General features: G+C 33.2%; 1 protein-coding gene and 1 non-coding gene across 2 annotated transcripts in view; both read left to right on the top strand.

The window, feature by feature from the left end:
• Positions 1-20,410, top strand: part of LRRIQ3 (leucine rich repeats and IQ motif containing 3) — a 217,299-nt gene that overhangs the window by 11,505 nt on the left and 185,384 nt on the right. Inside the window, exon 2 of the mRNA XM_059376872.1 lies at positions 16,867-17,115. Coding sequence (XP_059232855.1) covers positions 16,867-17,115 — 249 coding nt within the window. The remainder of the gene's footprint in view (positions 1-16,866; positions 17,116-20,410) is intronic.
• Positions 18,715-18,817, top strand: LOC132002313 (U6 spliceosomal RNA). The gene has a single exon (XR_009399813.1). It is a non-coding gene; the product is annotated as a U6 spliceosomal RNA (small nuclear RNA).

Below are 20,410 nucleotides of genomic sequence, written 5' to 3'. Positions count from 1 at the left end.
TAAGTTTGTTTATATGTTGGAAAATAAATACTATTGATGGAGATGACTATTGTTGCAATATAGAACACAAATATAAATGATCCTAATATATGAGAAAGACTGATTTTGAGATTATTTTAGAATTCATATCACCAACTAAAATAATCAGTTGAGAATGGCTTAAGAATTAAACTGTATAAAACAAAGATCAGTTAATAATAACCAAAAATGTGTTTGTAGGTACCTAAGATGAGATTCAGTATTAAAGCATTTCATTAACCCCGAATGACCTAGCAGATAAGGAAGAAATATACTTTGTAAGAACCTCAGAATTTTGGGGGACACGTTTTTCCCCTCTAACTTAAGATCTAAAAAATAAGTAAAAACTTGGTTATTTTTCATTGTAAAAGACCCCTCTTATGATCTCGTTAAAATTAACATTTATAGAATTGCTAGATACTTATAGAGAGTTATGGGATGAGATAATGACAAAATGTGCCCATCCCCCAATATTTGAGAATATAATCAAGGATTATAATAATTTTTTATAAATGTACTTACTGAAAATATATTTATTACTGATTTTTTATTCTTCTGCTTACTTTGGATTTAATTTGCTCTTCTTGATTTACTTTCCCAAGGTGGAAACTTAAATTATTGATTTTATATCTTCTAAAGGTGAATTCAATGCTGTAGATTACTCTAAGCATTGCTTTCATTGCAACCCACAAATTTTTATAAGGTGCATTTTCATTTAGCTAAAGATATTTTTAAATTTATCTTTGAGCCATATGTTATTTAGAAATACACTGTTTGATATCCATGTATTTTGATATTTCCCAGCTATTTTTCTTTTATTGATACCTAGTTTAATTCCACAGTGTTCTGAGAGAGACATTGTATGCTTTCTGTTCTTTTAAATTTGTTAAGATATGTTTTATGGCCAAGATTATATTTTATCTTGGCAAGTATTCCATGTAAACTAGAGAAGAATTTGTAGTCTTCTGTTGTTAGTTAAGGTAGATAATGTCAAATATCCAGCTGACTAATGGACTTCAACCATGTCCTTACTGATTTTCTGCCTGCTGGATCTGTTTCTGATAGGGGGATGTTGAAGTTTCCAAATTTAATAGTGGCTTCATCATGTCTCCTTTCATTTCTCTCAGTTTTGCCTCAGGTGTTAATGCTGCTTTTAGGCATATGCACAATAAAGATTATTATGTCTTCTTGTAGAATTGTCCTTTTATCATTATGTAATACCCTACTTTATGCCTGATAATTTTCCTTGCTCTGAAATCTGCTATGTCTGAACTATTAAAGCTTCTCTAGCTTTCTTTCTTTCTTTTTTTAAAAATATTTAATTTATTTATTTATTTGACAGAGAGATCACAAGTAGGCAGAGAGGCTGGCAGAGAGAGAGAGAAGCAGGCTCCCTGCTGAGCAGAGATCCCAATGCGGGGCTCGATCCCAAGACCCTGAGATCATGACCTATGCCGAAGGCAGAGGCTTAACCCACTGAGCCACCCAGGGGCCCCTCTAGCTTTCTTTTGATTAGTGTTAGCATGATATACCTTTCCCCATTACTTAATTTTTTTTAATCTTTTTTAATGTGTGCCACAGAAGAATGAACATTTTTAATTGAAAATTAATTCACATACCATAAAAATCACCTTTTTAAATTGTATAATTCAGTGAAAATATTTCTTTTTTAAGTGAAAAATATTTCTAAACAATAATAACATGATTTTTTATCAACAGCTTTTCATGTTGTTAACTATTCTACAATATCAGTTTTAGTGTTTTTGTAATATTTCATTGGCTGTACTAAATAGCTTAGTTAATTATACTGTTTAAGACATTAAGGATTTTGGGGTATTAAATGAATATTTGTATATACTATCTCTTTTCATCTCTGTAATTTTTATTATACTTTTTATTTGTGGTGTAATTGACATAATATCATATTTGCTCCAGAAATACAATATAATGATCACTATTTCTATATATTGTGAATGATCAGCACAGTAAGTCTAGTTAACATCCCTCACCATATATTGTTACAAAATTTTTTTCCATGTGATGAGAACTTTTAAGATGTACTTTCTAGCAGTTCTCAAATATGCAATACAATATTATTAATCAAAGGCATCCAGCTCTGCATTACCTCCTCATGACCTATTTATTTTATAACTGAATATTTGTACCTTTGGACAGCTCATCCTATTTTGCCAACCCCTACCCCTGCTGCTGCACCACAGATCTGTTTGTATCTATGAGCCTGATTTTTTTGTTTTTGTTTTTTTTTCTTCAAATTCCACATGTAAGTGAGATCATCCAGCATTTGTCTTTCTTTGTCTGATTTATTTCACTTGGTATAATACCCTCAGGGTCCATCTATGTTATTGCAAATAGCAGGATTTCATTTTTCCTATGGCTGCATAATATTCCATTTTATGTATATACCACATTTTCTTTACCCATTTATCTGTCTGTGGACACTTAGGCTGCTGACCTGTCTTGGCTATTGTAAATGCTGTTAGAATGAATATGAGGGGTACATACATCTTTTTGAGCCAGTGTTTTCTTTGTCTTCAAATAAATATTGAGAAGTAGAATTATTGGATTAAATGGTAGTTTTATTGGGGTGCCTGGGTGGCTCAGTCTTTAAGTGTCTGCCTTCAGCTCAGGTCATGGTCCCTAAGTCCTGGAATCGAGCCCCACTTCGAGCTCCACATTGGGCTCCCTGCTCAGTGGGAAGCCTGCTTCTCCCTCTCCTATTCCCCCAGCTTGTGTTCCCTCTCTTGCTGTCTCTCTCTGTGTCAAATAAATAAATAAAATCTTTTTAAAAAAGACAGTAGTTTTATTTATTTATTTATTTGAGGAACCTCCATACTGCTTTCTACAGTGATTATACCAATTTACATTCCCATTAGCAGAGCATAAGCCTTCCCTTTTCTTCACATCCTTGTTGTTTCCTGTCCTTCAGACAATGGCCATTCTAGCAGGTGTGAAGTGATATCTCATTGTGGTTTTGATTTATATTTCCCTGATGATTACTGATAGTGAGCATCTCTTCATGAACCATGTTGGCCATCTGGATATCTTTAGGAAATGTCTATTCAATTCACTGCCCATTTTTTAACTGGATTTTACTTTGGTTATCTGTTGTATAACTTCTTTATATATTTTGGATATTATCCCCTTATTACATATATGACTTACAAATATTTTCTTATATTCAGTAGCTTGCCTTCTCATTTCTTTGATAATTTCCTTTGCTGTGCAGAAGCTTCTTAGTTTAATGTATTTTTACTTCATGTATTTTTGCTTTTGTGTCCTTTGCTTTTTGTGTCAAAACTGAAAATCACCACCAAGGATATTGTGAAGTACAAGTTTTTTTTTTTTAATCTATTTTGAGTTAATTCTTGTTTATAGTAAAAGCTGTAGGTCCAGTTTTATTCTTTTGCATGTTGCTGTCCAGTTTTCCCAACACCATTTATTGAGGAGACTCTTTTTTCCCTGTTGTATATTCTTGGCTCTTATGTCGTAAATCAATTGACCATCTATGTGTGAGTTTATTTCTGGTCTCTCTTTTTTGTTGTATTTAACTGTATTTCATATTCTAATCCCATACTGTTTTGATTATCATGGCTTTGTAATGCAGTTTGAAATTAAGGAGCATAATGCCTCCAGCTTTGTTGTTTCTCAAGATTGTTTTGGCTATTTAAGGTTTTTGTGGTTTTATACAAATTTAGGGTTGTTTGTTATATTTCTGTTATATTTAAACATCAATAGTCAAAGCACCAAAAAATGCCATTGAAAATTAGCTAAGAATTTCACTGCAATGTAGATTACTTAGGGTAGAATGGGCAAGGTATATTCTTCCAGTTTATGAGCATGGAATAACTTTCCATTTATTTGTCTCTTCTTCAATTTAATTAATTAGTTAGTTTCAGTATAAGGGTCTTTTCCTTGCATTGCTAAATTTATTCCCAGGTATTTTATTCTTTCTGTTGCAATTGTAAATAAGATTGTTTTATTATAGTTGATTATTAGTGTATAGGAACACAACAGATTTTTGTTGGTTTTCTTTCCGGCAACTATACCGAATTCCTTTATTCAGAGTGTTTTTTTGGTGGAGTCTGTAGGATTTTCTACATATAATATGCTATCTGAAAATAGTGATAGGTTTACTTCTTCTTTCCAATTTGGATGCTTTTTCTTGCCTAATTGCTCTCTGGACTTCTAATACTGTGTTGAATAAAAGTGGTGAGAGTGGGTATCCTTGTCTTTTTCCTGATCTTAGAGGAAAAACTTTGTGCTTTTACTGTTGTATATGATACTATCTGTGGATTTGTCATATATGTCCCTCATTATGTTGACCTATGTTCTGTCTATACCCTTTGTTAAAATACTCAGTTTATCATAAATGAAAATTGAATTTAGTCAGGTGCTTTTTCTGCAGCTGTCAAGATACTCATATGATTTTTATCCTTCATTTTGTCAATGTGGTATATCATCACATGTGCCAAATTGTGGATGTTGAACTATCCTTTATTCCCAGGCATAAATCCCACTTCATTATGGTATGATCCTTTTAATGTATTGTTGAACTTATTTGCTAATATCTTGTAGAGGATTTTTGCATCTGTGCTCATGAAAGATACTGGTCTTTGACTTTTTTTGTAGTGTCCACTAATTTTGGTATCAGGATAATGCTGACCACGTTAAATGAGTTTGGAAATGTTTTCTCCTCTCCTTTTTTAGAAGAGTATAGGAAGGATTGGTATGAATTGTTTGGATATTTGGTAGAATTCATCTCCATCACTTTACTTTTAATTTATCCATGTCTGTACACTTAAAGTACGATTCCTAGACATGATTTTTTGATTCACTCTACTTTGATCCATGATGTTTTTGCATTGGTGCTTTGACTGTTGATGTTTAAAACATATTACTTCTTTTTTTTTTTAAGATTTTTTTTTTTTTTTAAATATGACAGAGAGACACAGTGAGGGAGAGAACACAGGCAGGTGAAGAGGGAGAGGGAGAAGCAGGCTTCCTGCTAAGCAGGGAGCCTAATATGGGGCTGTATTCCAGGACCCTGGGATCATGAACGACTGAGCCACCCAGGCGCCCTTAAAGTGATTATTTCGATAGCTGGATTACTATCTATTACATTTGTTACCGTTTTCTATCATTGTTCTTGTTTTTGTTCCAATTTTAGCCTTATATTCTTTTCTGCCTTTTGTGCTTTAATTGAGCATCATTTATTATTTCATTTTCTGCCTTATCTCAGCACATTTGTTTTCTTTTTTCATTTTTTTATTAGTTGCCCTTGAGATTGTAATAACTCAAGTCCACTCTCAAATGACATATACTATTTCACATGTAGTGTAAATATCTTTTTTTTTTTTAAAAGATTTTATTTCTTTATTTGACAGAGAGAGATCACAAGTAGGTAGAGAGGCAGGCAGAGAGAGAGGAGGAAGCAGTCTCCCTTCAGAGCAGAGAGCCCGATGCGGGGCTCGATCCCAGGACCCTAGGATCATGACCCTAGCCGAAAGCAGAGGCTTTAACCCACTGAGCCACCCAGACGCCCCTGTAAATATCTTTTAACAGTAAGATATTTCTAATTCCTCACTCTTGTTCTTGCACTATTATTGCCATTCATTTTATTTATATGCATATAGAAATTTACATACATATACATAGATAATCAAATACAGTTTTGCCATTAGTATTTGAGCAAACTGTTACCTGTTAGATAAACTAAGAATAGGAAGAATAAAAGGTTTTTATTTACTCTTCACTTGTTTCTTTCCCACTGCTCTTCCTTATGTAGATCTGAGTTTCTGAACAATATTATTTTCTTTCTAACTGCTTTTAACATTTCTTTCGAGGCAAGCCTATTGGCAACAAATTCCTTCAATTTTTGTTTTTCTGAGAGTTTTTTTTTCATCCACTTTAAAAAGACAATTTCACAGGGCGTAGATTTTTATATTAGTGAGTTATTTTGTCTTGACAGCAAATATTACACTCAGTCCTCTCCTTCCTTGTATGGTTTCTTAGGAGAAGTTGGATATAATCCTGATTTTTGCCCCTCTATGGGTAAGGTATCGCCCCACTGGTGTTTTGTTTTATCTTTTGCTTGTTTTTTTTTTCTTGTTTTTTGCCTTAATCCTGTTTGGTGTTTTCTGAGCTTCTTGTATTAGTGAGCAGGTGTCTGACATTAATTTGCAGAAATTGTCCTATCATTACTATTTTAAATGTTTCTTCTTTTTCTATGTCATTTTTGTCTCATTATGGTGTTTCCATTATGTATATGTTATACTTTTTTTTTAAGATTTTATTTATTTGTTTGACAGACAGAGATTACAAGTAGGCAGAGAGGCAGGCAGAGAGAGAGAGGAGGAAGTAGGCTCCGTGCTAAGCAGGGAGCCCGATGTGGGGCTTGATCCCAGGACCCTGGGACCATGACCTGAGTTGAAGGTGGAGGCTTTAACCCACTGAACCACCCAGGTGTCCCTATGTTACACTTTTTGTGGTTATCTCACACTTCTGCAATATTCTTTTCAGCTTTTTTCAGTGATTATTTTTTCTCTTTTGATTTTTGGTTTTGTGAGTTTCTATTAACATATTCCCAAGCTGAGAGATTTCTTTTTTATGCATGTCCATTCTACTAAAGAGGCCATTAAAGGTATTAATCATTTCTGTTACAGTGGTTTGGATCTAACATATTTTTGATTTTTTAAAAAATTTATCTTTCTTTTTATGCTGTCTTTTTTGTGTGTTGTTTATTTTTTCCTTTAGAGTCCTTAGTATATTAATCATGGTTGTTTTAAATTCTCAGGCTGATAATTCCAACAGCCCTGTAGTATCTGAATCTGGTTCTTATGCTTGTTGCGTGCTGTCTTTTAGTATGCCTTGTAACATTTTTTATGGAAAGCCAGACATCATGTTATGGTAAAAAGAACTCCAGTAAAATAGTGTGTGTTGTAGTGGTAGGTGTGGATAGGTCTCAGTTCTTGTAGTGAGGCTGTGCTTCCTAGGCTGTGAATTTCACAAGTATTTTTTTGGCTCTCCTACACGTTAGATGGGACAGGGTGGCCAGAGTAGGCTGGAATTGTGTACTTTCTTTCTCCCAAGGCTTGGTGGGGTTATAGTTGGATATTTCCCTACTTCCCTGTCAGTTAGGCTCCAGTAAAACCTCATTTATTTATTGTGTGTTAAATATATTCTCCTGAGGGTAGGCCTTGTTAAGAAGAACAGGGTAGTCTGGTGTATTTCAGATTTATTCCTTTATTCTCTCTTTGTCAGAGCCTGAGCAGATTTTTCTCTAATATTCACTCTGAGGACCTGCTAGAGCTCCTGAGTGTTTATCTCACAAAAGCATGAGGCCTGGAGTTTCTAAATTTGTGTTATCAACACTTAGCCTCCAGTTACTTGTCAGTCCTGGTTTCCTACCCTGGCATTGGTTCCTGCAGAGGTTTCTATTGGTGAGTTTCTCTTCAGTTACTTATGGATCTTTGTATCCACTTGCCTATCTCTGATTTTTGATTCAGTGGTTTTCCTTATACCCTCACTTTTCTGATAAATCTAAGAAGAGTTGCTGATTTTTTATTTTATTCATTATTTTATTTGTTAGTATGGTGTAACAACTTCTAAACTCCTTATATGCTGTATCAGAAACCAAAAGTGCCTTAATTTATTTTTGGAAGACTACATTCTATCTTGAGTTGTTAATTGAACTAGATTTATTTTAGTAACACTTATTTATAGTGCTTGTTATGTACCAGACACTATTCTAAAGTCTTTATGCCAACTCATTTAGTCTTCATAACAATTATATCTATTTAGTACTGTTGCGATCCTCATTTTGTAGATGAGAAAACTGAGGCATATAAATTGGATACATAACAAACCGAGGGTATATAACTTGCTTGAGGTCACCAAGCTCAGAATAAACTTACATTTGTTTCTTTTTTTTCTAACTATCTTATAAGCTCAAAAATAAGCTCAAAAATCAAAATAACTGCCTTTTTAACCAACAGATTGTGATTGAGGTAAACTTGTGCCAGTTAGGCTTACCCTTTAGAGGGTCTGACAGGTTCTCTTATACTTCTTTGGCCCTGAGTCAACCATAGAGAAACTCTTACTACACTACTATAGAGACACACAAATAGAGATGTGAGAGAATGACATAGTGAAGCTGGTGTAGATGGAAAGAACCTGGGACAGTATGGTGAGAGAGACCCATACATCCTAGCATCCCAGCTGAACCTACTGTCAGTGTTCTTGTCAATGTATCAGACATGTAAGTCAGACATCTTGGAGGTGTCCATTCAGATAAGCCCTACAAGATTGAATCTCTAGTTAATATCACTTGGAAAAGAACTGCCTAGTTGAATCAAGTCAACCTATAGAATCCTGCAAGATAATAAGTTACAGTTGTTTTAAGCCCATAGATTTTGGGGTGCTTTTTTATGTACCATAAATAAATGAAAAATATACATTCTTTTTCTAGGAATTTGGATATTGGTGGTAGAGAATTCAAAGGGAAAGATTTTAAGGAATTAAGAATAGATCTCAATCTAAATGACAGATACCTTGCCATTTATACTTAGAAGTCTGTTCTCCAGATTTACTGAGAGGTAATCAACATAACATTTAAGTTTAATGTGTATGGTATGATGAATTGATACACATGTATATTGCAAAATGATAATCACAATAAACTTAGTTAACACATCTGTCACCTTATATAATTACTATCTATCTGTTTATTTATTTATTTACTTTGTTATGATATTATTTAGGATGTATTACTCTCTTAGCAACCTTCAAGTACAAAATATACAATATAGTATTGCTAACTATAGTTACCATGTTGTATGCTATATCGCTAGAATTTATCTTCTATCTGGAAGACTGTAACCATTTCCTGCACCCCGTTTTGACCACCTCTGGCAACCAATAGTTTATTCTTTACAGCATTTGTCTTTCTCTGATTATTTCACTTAATATAAAACCTTAAAAATCCATCTATAGGGCGCCTGGGTGGCTCAGTGGATTAAGCCGCTGCCTTCGGCTCAGGTCATGATCTCAGGATCCTGGGATCGAGTCCCGCATCGGGCTCTCTGCTCAGCAGGGAGCCTGCTTCCCTCTCTCTCTCTCTCTGGCTGCCTCTCTGTCTACTTGTGATTTCTCTCTGTCAAATAAATAAATCTTAAAAAAAAAAAAATCCATCTATATTGTATAAAATGGTAGGATTTCCTTTTTTCATGACTGAATAATATTCCATTATGCATATATGTATGTACTATGTAGAATATATCTCTAAGTATTACATTTATTACATTTTTTTAACTGTTCATCTGTCAATGGGCACTTAGGTTGTTTCCATGCCTTGGCTGTTGTAAATAATGCTGTAATGAATATGGGAGGTGCAGATATCTCTGCGTGATAATTATTTCATTTTCTTTGGATACAAACCCAGAAGTGGAATTGCTAGATCTTGTGGTAATCCCATTTTTAATTTTTTGAGGAACCTCCATACTATTTTCCATGGTGGCTGTATCAGTTCACATTCTTACCAAGAGTGCACAAATGTTTGTTCTCTCTTCTCCACATCTTCCCCAGTGTTATTTCTTATCTTTTTGAATATAGAAATTGTACAGTTATGAGGTAGTATCTCATTATGGTTTCATTTGCTTTGATGATTAGTGGTGTTGATCATCTTCTTAATAAATGGCTTCTTGGCCATTTATGTGTGTCTTTTTTGGAAAAACAATCTGTTCAAGTCCTCTTCCTATTTTATAATTAGATGATGATGGTGATGATGATGATGGTTGCTACTGATTTGTATGAGTTTCTTTTATATTTGGATATTTACCCCTTATTAGATTAATTGCAAATATTTTCTCCCATTCCATAATTTGCCTTTTCATTCTGTTTATTTATTTATTTATTTATTTGTTTATTTATTTATTTATTTATTTTTTCTGTGTAGAAGCTTCTCAGTGTGATGTATCCCTACTTGTTGATTTTTGCTTTTGTTGACTTTGATTTTGGAGTCATATCCAATAATCATTGCCAAGACCAATGTCAAGGAACTTTTTCCCTATGTTTTCTTCTAGGAGTTTTATAGCTCCCAGTCTTTAAGTCTTTTGATTTAATTTTTGAGTTAATTTTGAGATTATTTTTATAAATATATAAGCAGTCAGATTTAATTCTTTTTCTAATGAATATCCAATTTTCTCAACACCATTTATTTTGTCCTTTCCCCATTGAGTATTCTTTGTTCCCTTGTCAAATATTAGTTGACCATATATGGGTAAGTTTATTTTTGGGCTCTCTATCCTTTTAAATTGGTCTGTGTGCCTGTTTTTATGCCAGTACCATAGTGTTTTGATTACTCTGGATTTGTAATATGTTTTAAAGTCAGAAAGTGTGAGCCCTCTAGCTTCATTTTCTTTTTCAACATTTTTTTTGCCTAGTTGAGTTTCTTGGGTTGTTGTTATTGTCCCATATTATTTTAGGATTATTTTTTCCTATATCTTTGAAAAATACCATTTGAATTTTAAAAAGAATTGTATTGAATCTGTAGATAGCTTAGGATAGAATGGACATGTAAGAGTATTAATTGTTTCTGAACACAGGATCTTTCCATTTGTGTGTGTCTTTAATTTCTTTCATTAATGTCTTAGAGATTTCAGTTATATATCTTTTACCTCCTTGGTTATATTTATTACTAAGTACTTGATTCTTTTTGATGCTTTTATAAGAGGATTGGTTCCCTTATCTCCTTTTCAGATACCTCATTGTTAGTATATATAAAATGAAACGACTTTTGTATGTTTATTTTGTGCCCTCATCTTTACTGAATTTTTAAAACCATTTTCATGAAGTCTTGAGGATATTCTATAAATAATATCATGTTATCTGCAAACAGAAAATTTACTTCTTCCTTTCTGATTTGGATTCCTTTTTTTCTTTTTCTTAGCTGATCACTCTAGCTCAGATTTCTAGTATTATGTTGAATAGGGGTGGCAAGAGTGGGTACCTTTGCTTTTTTCTGATCTTAGAAGAAAAGCTTTCAACCTTTCACCGTTGAATATGATGTTAGCTGTTGACTTACCATAGATGGCCTTTGTTAGGTTGAATTGTAATCCTTTTATACCCTCTTTGTTTAGACTTTTCATTATGTAAGGATTTGATTTATCAAATGCTTTTTCTGCATCTATTGAGATGATCATATGATTATTGTCTTTTGTATCATTTTATAAGTACATTGTACTAATTGAGTTTGTGTTGTTGAACCATTCTTGTCTCTCAGGGATAAATCCCACATGATCATGGTGTATGATTTTTTAAAAATGCTGTTGAATTTGACTTCCTAGAATTTCGTTCAGAATTTTTGCACATATATTCATTAGGGATATTGGCTGTTATTTTTCTTTTCTTTGATGGCCTTGTAAAATAAGTTTGGAAGTCTTTTCTCCTGTTCAACATTTTGGAAAAGTTTGAGAAGGACTGGCATTCATTATTCTTTAAATGTTTGATAGAATTTGCCAATTAAGCTCTCTATGGCAGAACTTTTCTCTGGCGAGAGGTTTTTAATTATTGATTCAATCTCCTTACTAGTAATTAGTCTGTTCAGATGTTCTTTTTCTTCCTGAATAAGTAGACTGTATATTTCTAGGAATTTATCCTAGGTTGTTCAGTTTGTTGGTGTGTGATTATTCATAGTATTCTCATGATTCTTTGTATTTATTTGATATCAGTTGCAATGTTTACAATGTTTTATTCTTTCAAAACCCAAACCTTAGTTTTGTTGTTGTTTTCTTTATTTCATTTATTTCTGCTCTGATCTTTTAAAAATTTCCTTCCTTCTGCTAAATTGGGTATAGTTTGTTGTTTTTCCTATAGTTCCTAGAGGTAAGAAGTTATCTTTTTCACGATATTTTTTAATGTATGTATTTATCGCCATGAAATTCCTGGTTAGAATTTCTTTTGCTGCATTCTGTAAGTGGTGATAAGTTATGTTTCTATTTTCAATTGTTTCCAGTTTTTTTTTAAATTTCTCTTTGATTTCTTCTTTGAACCATTGATTATTCAGGAATAGAAGTCTTAATGTTTTCTGCTTCTAAATTTACTATATCTCTGAGGAAAGTAAAAAATAGCCATATTTATTGAAACATGATTCAGTTCTAGGTCCAAACTATGAAAACTACAAAAAAAGTGCCCTGACTTCAGAGTGTATGTAATTTAATTGGAAAGACAGCAGTTAGATTGTATAACATATAAACACATAATTTCTAAATGGGGATGTAGGCATGGCACAGGAATGTAAATTACTAAGAGTTAATTAGACAATGGTTTGCTGAAGAGGGTTACACCAAGAGAGAAGTAAATATGACATCCTTAAATATCAGAGTCAAGCATAGCAAAATTCAACATATTTAATTAACTAAGAATCCATTATTTTTAACTGTTTAGAATTCTGATTATTGAATTAAAAAGTTAATACTTCAACAGTTCTATTTTACTTCATCACATAGTTAATTTTATTGTTTTCACAGAGTTTACATTTAAACATAAAATAATTAAGCAAACTAGATTTTTTAAAAATTCTGAAATTTTAGTTCCCTAAATCATTTTGATATTTAATGTTACAGAAGGTTTTTTAAACATATGTCTATAATTGGCATATTTTTAACTCAAACTAGGAAGTTGTTGTCCAAAATGAATAAAAAGATATTCAATTAAGTACTATCATGACAATTATCTCAAGTTTGGATTTGTGTGACCTAATAATTCTCTTATTTCTCAGACTACACATCTTATATGTAAGAAAAAGTTTTCAAGTGAGGCAATAATACTAATCACACTAACTCACTCATTAGGTATTATTAAAAAATTATTTTGAACATATTTGGGCATTTTGAGGAAGGGGTCATTGTTATCTTATGTATCAGTATCTGTTAACTTCACAAAACAGTGTCCTTGAATTTCACAGAGTAAGTAACAAGGTTGATCAATTAATGGCTAAAGTTAGAATGTTTAAGTAATTGTAGAACCTTTCATTTAGTCAGATTATCTAGTATGTCTGAGATCAATAAAGGAAATAGAAAAAAATTTTACTTTTGACTAATAACAGTGGTAGATTATTGACATCATGTTCAAGTGACATATGAATTACATTAATTGAGAAAATTTTAAAATAAAAATCTTTCGGGGCACCTGGGTGGCTCAGTGGGTTAAAGCCTTTGCCTGCGGCTCAGGTCATGATCCCAGGGTCCTGGGATCGAGCCCCGCATCGGGCTCTCTGCTCGGCGGGGAGCCTGCTTCCTCCAATCTCTCTCTCTGCCTACTTGTGATTTCTGTGTGTCAAATAAATAAATAAAAATCTTTATTAAAAAAATAAATAAAAATCTTTCATTGCTTGTTATAAGTTTATAAACAATAATTATACTTAGTAACACTATTTAGAATCCCTGAAAATAAATGCTAGGAAGATTATATCTTCTACAAAGAAATAAAGAAATACAAAAATAAACTATTAGAGGTGAAATAATCTGTGTGAACAATGGATGCTTGAAGTAATAGTTTATCTATCAATGTGTCACTGTCTATATACACACACATCCACACACACAAGTTTACCAGTGCACTGACAAAAGATGTAAAATCATGCTGTTCTATGTTGATATGTTTTGTCGAGAGATTTTGCTATGAGCTATGATCTAAAACACTTTAACTTCAGTTAATAATAATGCATTAGTTAATAATAATTAGTTAATAATAATGCATTAAGATTGGATAATTAATTGTAATAAATATACAACACTAATGCAAGATGTTAATAGGGGGAACTGACAATAAGGATGTATATGGCATCTCTGTGTACTTTCAATTTTTCTGTAAACTTAAACAGCTCTAAAAAATAAAGCCTATTAATTTTTAAAAAATCACTTGGCTGAAAAAGAAAGGAAAAGAATAGTTTGGATATGACTCCACTTTGCAGATTTCTTACAAAATTACTATTGACTCAAAAATTGTATTCTATAGCTGAAACTTTTGAGCACCCCATTGTCTTGAAACATTCTGATTTATGCCCGAGATGTGGTCTCTCATAAACCCCTGTGATAAACCAGAGTTTGCCTGCATTAGGCCAAAATGGGGGAAAAAATAGGTTTTTTGAAAGGAGAGCTTGGGGAAAGACTTAAGGTATTTTCTAAATATGGAGTCCAAATAATGGAATACCTTTTGTATATTGCCTTTCATTTGAAGACCCATAGAGCTTGGTAAGTTTGTAAAGATTCATTCACTTCTGTTTATTTTATATCAGGGTCTTTATATTTGGAAGACCATTTTACCTGTAGTTTAGGCAGGTCTTTCACAAGGTGTCCATGACTTACCCAGGTACATGCTTAATTACATATTCTTTGGCCCTCAGCCCAGAGACTCTGATAATGCAGATATTATTTGGAGCCTAGGAATCTGCTTTCTGTTTAATTCCTTAAATGGTACTTAAGAGTTTGAGGATTACAGTTCCCAGGCTTTAGCTAGGATATAAAAAATAGCTAATCTCTTGAAAGAGTGTGAGGGTTTAGCTGGATTTTCACATTTATTTTCATTTGGATTTTGCTACCCTAGTTTACTTCCACATAGTGGAGATTCTTCCAACAGGAAAGATAGTTAATCTTACTAAATGCTCTCAGGCCACTTGAGTTCAAATACTCTCTTCTAAACTATCACTGGGTGACTGTGTTTTGTGAAAGCTAAAATTACCTACAGTAAAGGAAATTTCAAATACATGAGAAATACTATGTAAAATTACATTAAAGAACTTTGATCTAGAGATCTTACATAAATTTAAATTAGTCAAATTTTAATACTGTTAGAATTCTAGATCTTAATTGCTTAGTTGACTTGAACATAGAAATAAATAATGTGATTGCAAATTGTCTCTTTAAGAATTTTGTAGCAGTTGAAACCCTGTATTGAGCCTTAATTTCATTTAGCTACATTTTTCAGCCTCTTACACAAATGTTAGCACTATCCTGACTTGGAAGCTTATCATTAAATGCATTTCTTTATTTAGCAGAATATTTTAACCAGAATTATTATACAAGGCATAATAAGGTATCATTTTCATTTATTTTTCTTGCCTCAATGTTTTACTTCTTAACTGTTTTTACCAAATTCCGTGTTTTCTAAGTATCCTAGGAAAAAGGAAAAATTTTTTTTCCTTTTACTGATTAGTTGATTGGCAAGGGCAATGATAACATTTTTGACTTGTAGTTATATAAATTATATACTTTTAAAATGCTTTCAATTACAAGGTTTTATGGGAATTAATTTTGTTTTAATATTTTTTATTTGAGTATAGTTGGTTTAGTTTCAGGTATACCACTTAGTGATTTAACAATTTTATACATTATGCTGTGTTCACCACATATGTAGCTACCATCTGTCCCCTTACATCACTATTAAAATAACATTGTCTGTATTCCTTATATTGTATCTTCTATTCCTGTGATTTACTCATTCTGTAACTGGAGGACTGTATCTCTCTCTCCCCTTCATCCACTTTGCCCAGCTCCCTCTTATTTGACAACTATCAGTTTATTGTCTGATATACAGGTCTGATTCTGCTTTTTTTTTTTTTTTTTATTTTTGTTTTCTTTTACAAATTAGTTTTTTTTTTTTTTTTTTACTTTTTTACCCATTGTATTCTCACTAGCTATTGGAATTTTTTTTGTTTCCAGATTTATTTTTGGAAGTCGAAAAAAATACCTATAGAGTAGAGAAGAGCCCATTTGAAAAATCTAATTCCTGTTAGCAGAAGACTGAAATGAGAACAAATATGCTCTTCCTCACAGCTTTATAAATTGAGGTTGCAAGGAAATCAGGTCCAAAAGCCCAAATATTCAAACTAAAGCACAGGAGAAGCAGTAATAAAACAGTAAAAGATAAATATTGAGCCTAAATTTATTTCCCTAGATGCTCATTCCCTATCGGTTAAACAGATATAAAATACAAAGTTTGAGGATTACAAACCTCAACAATGTACCTAATTTCTGTTTTACTTTCTAAATCTCTAAGAGCATAAAGTCATATTCCATAGCATCGGACTTTCCTGTTATCATCTTGGAGGTTGATATTGGAAACAGTTGGTATCCAGAAGGCCTAAGAAAGCAAGATCTACTCTGGTCAGTCTTCCTTCTGCAAGGAGGAAACAGAGAGGAAGAGGGTTCTTTTGTCTTGAAGGGTGTTCACTCCACTCTGTCCCTCTATCCCTAACGTACTAACACCTGTGCAGTATGCTCTGTTTTGGCTTCTCCTTCTTGTACCTAAGTTTCAATAGTACTTTTTAACAATAAAAATATACTGAGTTAAGAACTATTAACTATTACTTTTTCTGTTCCACAGAAAAATAATAGGGACTAAAAAAATTTTTTTTTAAATTAAAAAAAAATAAAAACCATTCAACTGGATTGGAAATTCCCAGCATGTGCTGCTAAAAGCTATTAGAATGTATTGTTAAAATAAGAGAAAGGAGATTGTATCCATGGAGATACTCTCAAAAAGCCCTGAAATGCAGGGAGGGTAGTAGAAATGAGGCAAAGTCAAGGTGTGAACTCCTAGTACAAAAGTAAACACAGGAGCATGTATATATGGGCACTGGCTCCCTAGCAGCACACTCATTACATATCCTATCAGAGCAATTCTGACTCTCCAAGGTTGGGAAGTTTTGAATGAAATGGAAAACACAAGTTTCACTTTGTGTATATGATCTTTGAGCATTGCCTTTAAAAAACAGCCCAAACCCCTTAAAATTCCATTCCATTTCCTACCTTCAACTCTTTTGTTTCTTAGATGTTTCATGGAACAATAACAGAAGAGCTAACCAGTCATGAAGAATGGAGTCACTATAATGAGAACATGATAGAAGATCAAAAAGATTTTGTTTTCGTGAAGTTCAGTGGCCTGCATTTAAAATCCATGGAAAATTTGCAATCCTGTATCTCTCTCAGAGTATGCATCTTCTCAAACAATTTTATTACAGATATTCATCCACTTCAAAGTTGTATAAAATTAGTCAAACTTGATCTCCATGGAAATCAGGTAAGCAATAGACATTTTAGATTTTTGCATATAAATGAAATTGATATTCAAAAACACTTATGCTGTCTATCCCAATATATCTCCCAATTTTTATATAAAATATAAAAAAAATTTAAAATAGAATATATCTAAATACAAAATTTACAATTTAAGGGGTACATGCCTGGCTGGCTCAGTAGGTAGAGCAAGTGACTCTTGATCTTTGGGTTATGAGTTTGAGCACCACATTTGATGTGGAGAATTACTTTAAAAAATTTTTTAAGTTTAAACAAAATTTTGAGTTAGAAATATATAAACACTGTGTAATTTGGTATATATTACTTCTTAAATTAATAGTCTAGTTAAAAATGCTCTGGATTTTAGGAGCACATGGGTGGCTCAGTTGGTTAAGTGACTATTCAGGTCATGATCCTGAAGTCCTAGGATTGAGTTCCACATTAGGCTCCCTGCTCAACGGGAAGTCTTCTTCTCCTTCCAACCTTCCTTCTCTTGTGCTCTCTCTGTCTTATTCTACCTCTCTCAAATAAATAAATAAAATCTTTAATAAATAAATAAATAAATAAAAATGCTTTGGATTTTTTAATATTTTGATGGCATAATTGACATATAACATATTAAGTTCATCTGTACAAAATAATGATTGGTAATATATATCTATACCTATATCTATATCTATATCTATATCTATATATGTAAAAAATATATATATATATATGGCACATTTTCTTTATCCATTTATCTGTCAGTAGATACTGAGGCTGCTTACATGTCTTAGCTATTGTAAATTATGTTGGAATGAATATGAAAGGTACATAAATCTTTTTGAGTCAGTGTATTCCTTGTCTTGAGATAAATCCTGAGAAGTAGAATTGTTGGATCATATGGTAGTTTTATTTTTATTTTTTTTGAGGAACCTCCATACTGCTTTCTACAGTGATTATACCAATTTACATTCCCATTAGCAGAGCATAAGCCTTCCCTTTTCTTAACATCCTTGTTATTTCCTGTTCTTTGGACTATGGCCATTCTAGCAGGTGTGAAGGGATATCTCAGTGTGGTTTCAATTTGTATTTCCCTGATGATTATTAATAGTGAGCATATCTTCATGTACCATGTTGGCCATTTGGATGTCTTAAATGTCTATTCAGTTTCACTGCCCATTTTTTAATTGGATTTTATTTTGGAATTGAGTTGTATGAGTTCTTTATATCTTTTGGATATTATCCCCTTAACATATATGACTGACAAATATTTTCTTCCATTCAGTAGCTTGCCTTCTCATTTTTTCACTTTGCTCTGCAGAAGCTTAGTTTATTGTATTTTTACTTTATATATTTTTGCTTTTGTGTCCTTTGCTTTTTGTGTCAAAACCAAAAATCACCACTAAGGCTATTGTGAAGGAATGTATGGCCTATGTTTTCTTTTAGGGGTTTTATAGTTTCAGGTCTTAGCTTTTATACTTTAATCCATTTTGAGGTAATTTTTGTGTATGATATAAGATAGAGGTCCACTTTCATGACCTTTTTTTTTTTTTTTACATATTTCTATATTGCTGTCCAGTTTTCCTGACACCATTTATTGGAGCGACTGCCCTTGTGCTTGCTTTAGCAGCATATATACTAAAAATGGAAAGATACAGAGAAGATTAGCATGGCTGCTGTGCAAGGATGATATGCAAATTTGTGAAGAGACTGCCCTTTCCTCATTGTATATTCTCTTTTTTTTAAATTAGGATTTTTTTCTTTTTTAATTTTTTAGTTTTTATAAACATATAAAATATTTTTATCCCCAGGGGTACAGGTATGTGAATCGCCAGGTTTACACACTTCACAGCACTCACCATAGACATACCCTCCCCAATGTCCATAACCCCACCCCCCTCTCCAAATCTCCTTCCCCCCAGCAACCCTCACTTTTTTGTGTGTGAGATTAAGAGTGATTTATGGTTTGTCTCCCTCCCAATCCCATCTTGTTTCATTTATTCTTCTCCTACCCCCTTAACCACCCATGTTGCATCTCCACTTGCTCATATCAGGGAGATCATATGATAGTTGTTCTTCTCCAATTGACTTATTTCGCTAAGCATAATACCCTCTAGTTCCATCCACGTCGTCGCAAGTGGCAAGATTTCATTTCTTTTGGTGGCTGCATAGTATTCCGTTGTATATATATACCACATCTTCTTTATTCATTCATCTGTTGATGGACATCTAGGCTCTTTCCATAGTTTGCCTATCGTGGACATTGCTGCTATAAACATTCGGGTGCATGTGCCCCTTCAGATCACTACGTTTGTATCTCTAGGGTAAATACCTGGTGGTACAATTTCTGGGTCATAGGGTAGTTCTATTTTCAACATTTTGAGGAAACTCCATACTGTTTTCCAGAGTGGTTGCACCAGCTTGCATTCCCACTAGCAGTGTAGGAGGGTTCCCCTTTCTCGGCATCCTCACCAGCATCTGTCATTTCCTGACTTGTTAATTTTAGCCATTCAGACTGGTGTGAGGTGATATCTCATTGTGGTTTTGATTTGTATTTCCTTGATGCTGAGTGATGTAGAGTACTTTTTCATGTGTCTATTGGCCATCTGGATGTCTTCTTTGCAGAAATGTCTGTTCATGTCTTCTGCTCATTTCTTGATTGGATTATTTGTTCTTTGGGTGTTGAGTTTGTTAAGTTCTTTATAGATTTTGGACACTAGCCCTTTATCTGATATGTCATTGGCAAATATCTTCTCCCATTCTGTCAGTTGTCTTTTGGTTTTGTTAGCTGTTTCCTTTGCTGTGCAAAAGCTTTTGATCTTGATGAAATCCCAGTAGTTCATTTTTGCCCTTGATTGCCTTGCCTTTGGTGATGTACCTAGGAAGACGTTGCTGCAGCTGACGTTGAAGAGGTTGCTGCCTGTTTTCTCCTCAAGGATTTTTATGGATTCTTCTCTCACATTGAGGTCCTTCATCCATTTTGAGTCTATTTTCATGTGTGGTGTAAGGAAATGGTTCAATTTCATTTTTCTGCATGTGGCTGTCCAACTTTCCCAACACTATTTATTGAAGAGGCTGTCTTTTTTCCATTGGACATTCTTTCCTGCTTTGTTGAAGATTAGTTGACCATAGAGTTGAGGGTCTATTTCTGGACTCTCTATTCTGTTCCATTGATCTATGTGTCTGTTTTTATGCCAGTACCATGCTGTCTTGATGATGACAGCTTTGTAATAGAGCTTGAAGTCCAGAATTGTGATGCCACCAACTTTGGCTTTCTTTTTCAATATTCCTTTGGCTATTTGAGGTCTTTTCTG

The sequence above is a fragment of the Mustela nigripes genome, chromosome 14, assembly GCF_022355385.1.
Source record: "Mustela nigripes isolate SB6536 chromosome 14, MUSNIG.SB6536, whole genome shotgun sequence".
Taxonomy (NCBI): Eukaryota; Metazoa; Chordata; class Mammalia; order Carnivora; family Mustelidae; genus Mustela; species Mustela nigripes.
The sequence above is the reverse complement of the archived record's forward strand: the minus strand, read 5'-3'. Positions and strand labels throughout refer to the sequence as shown.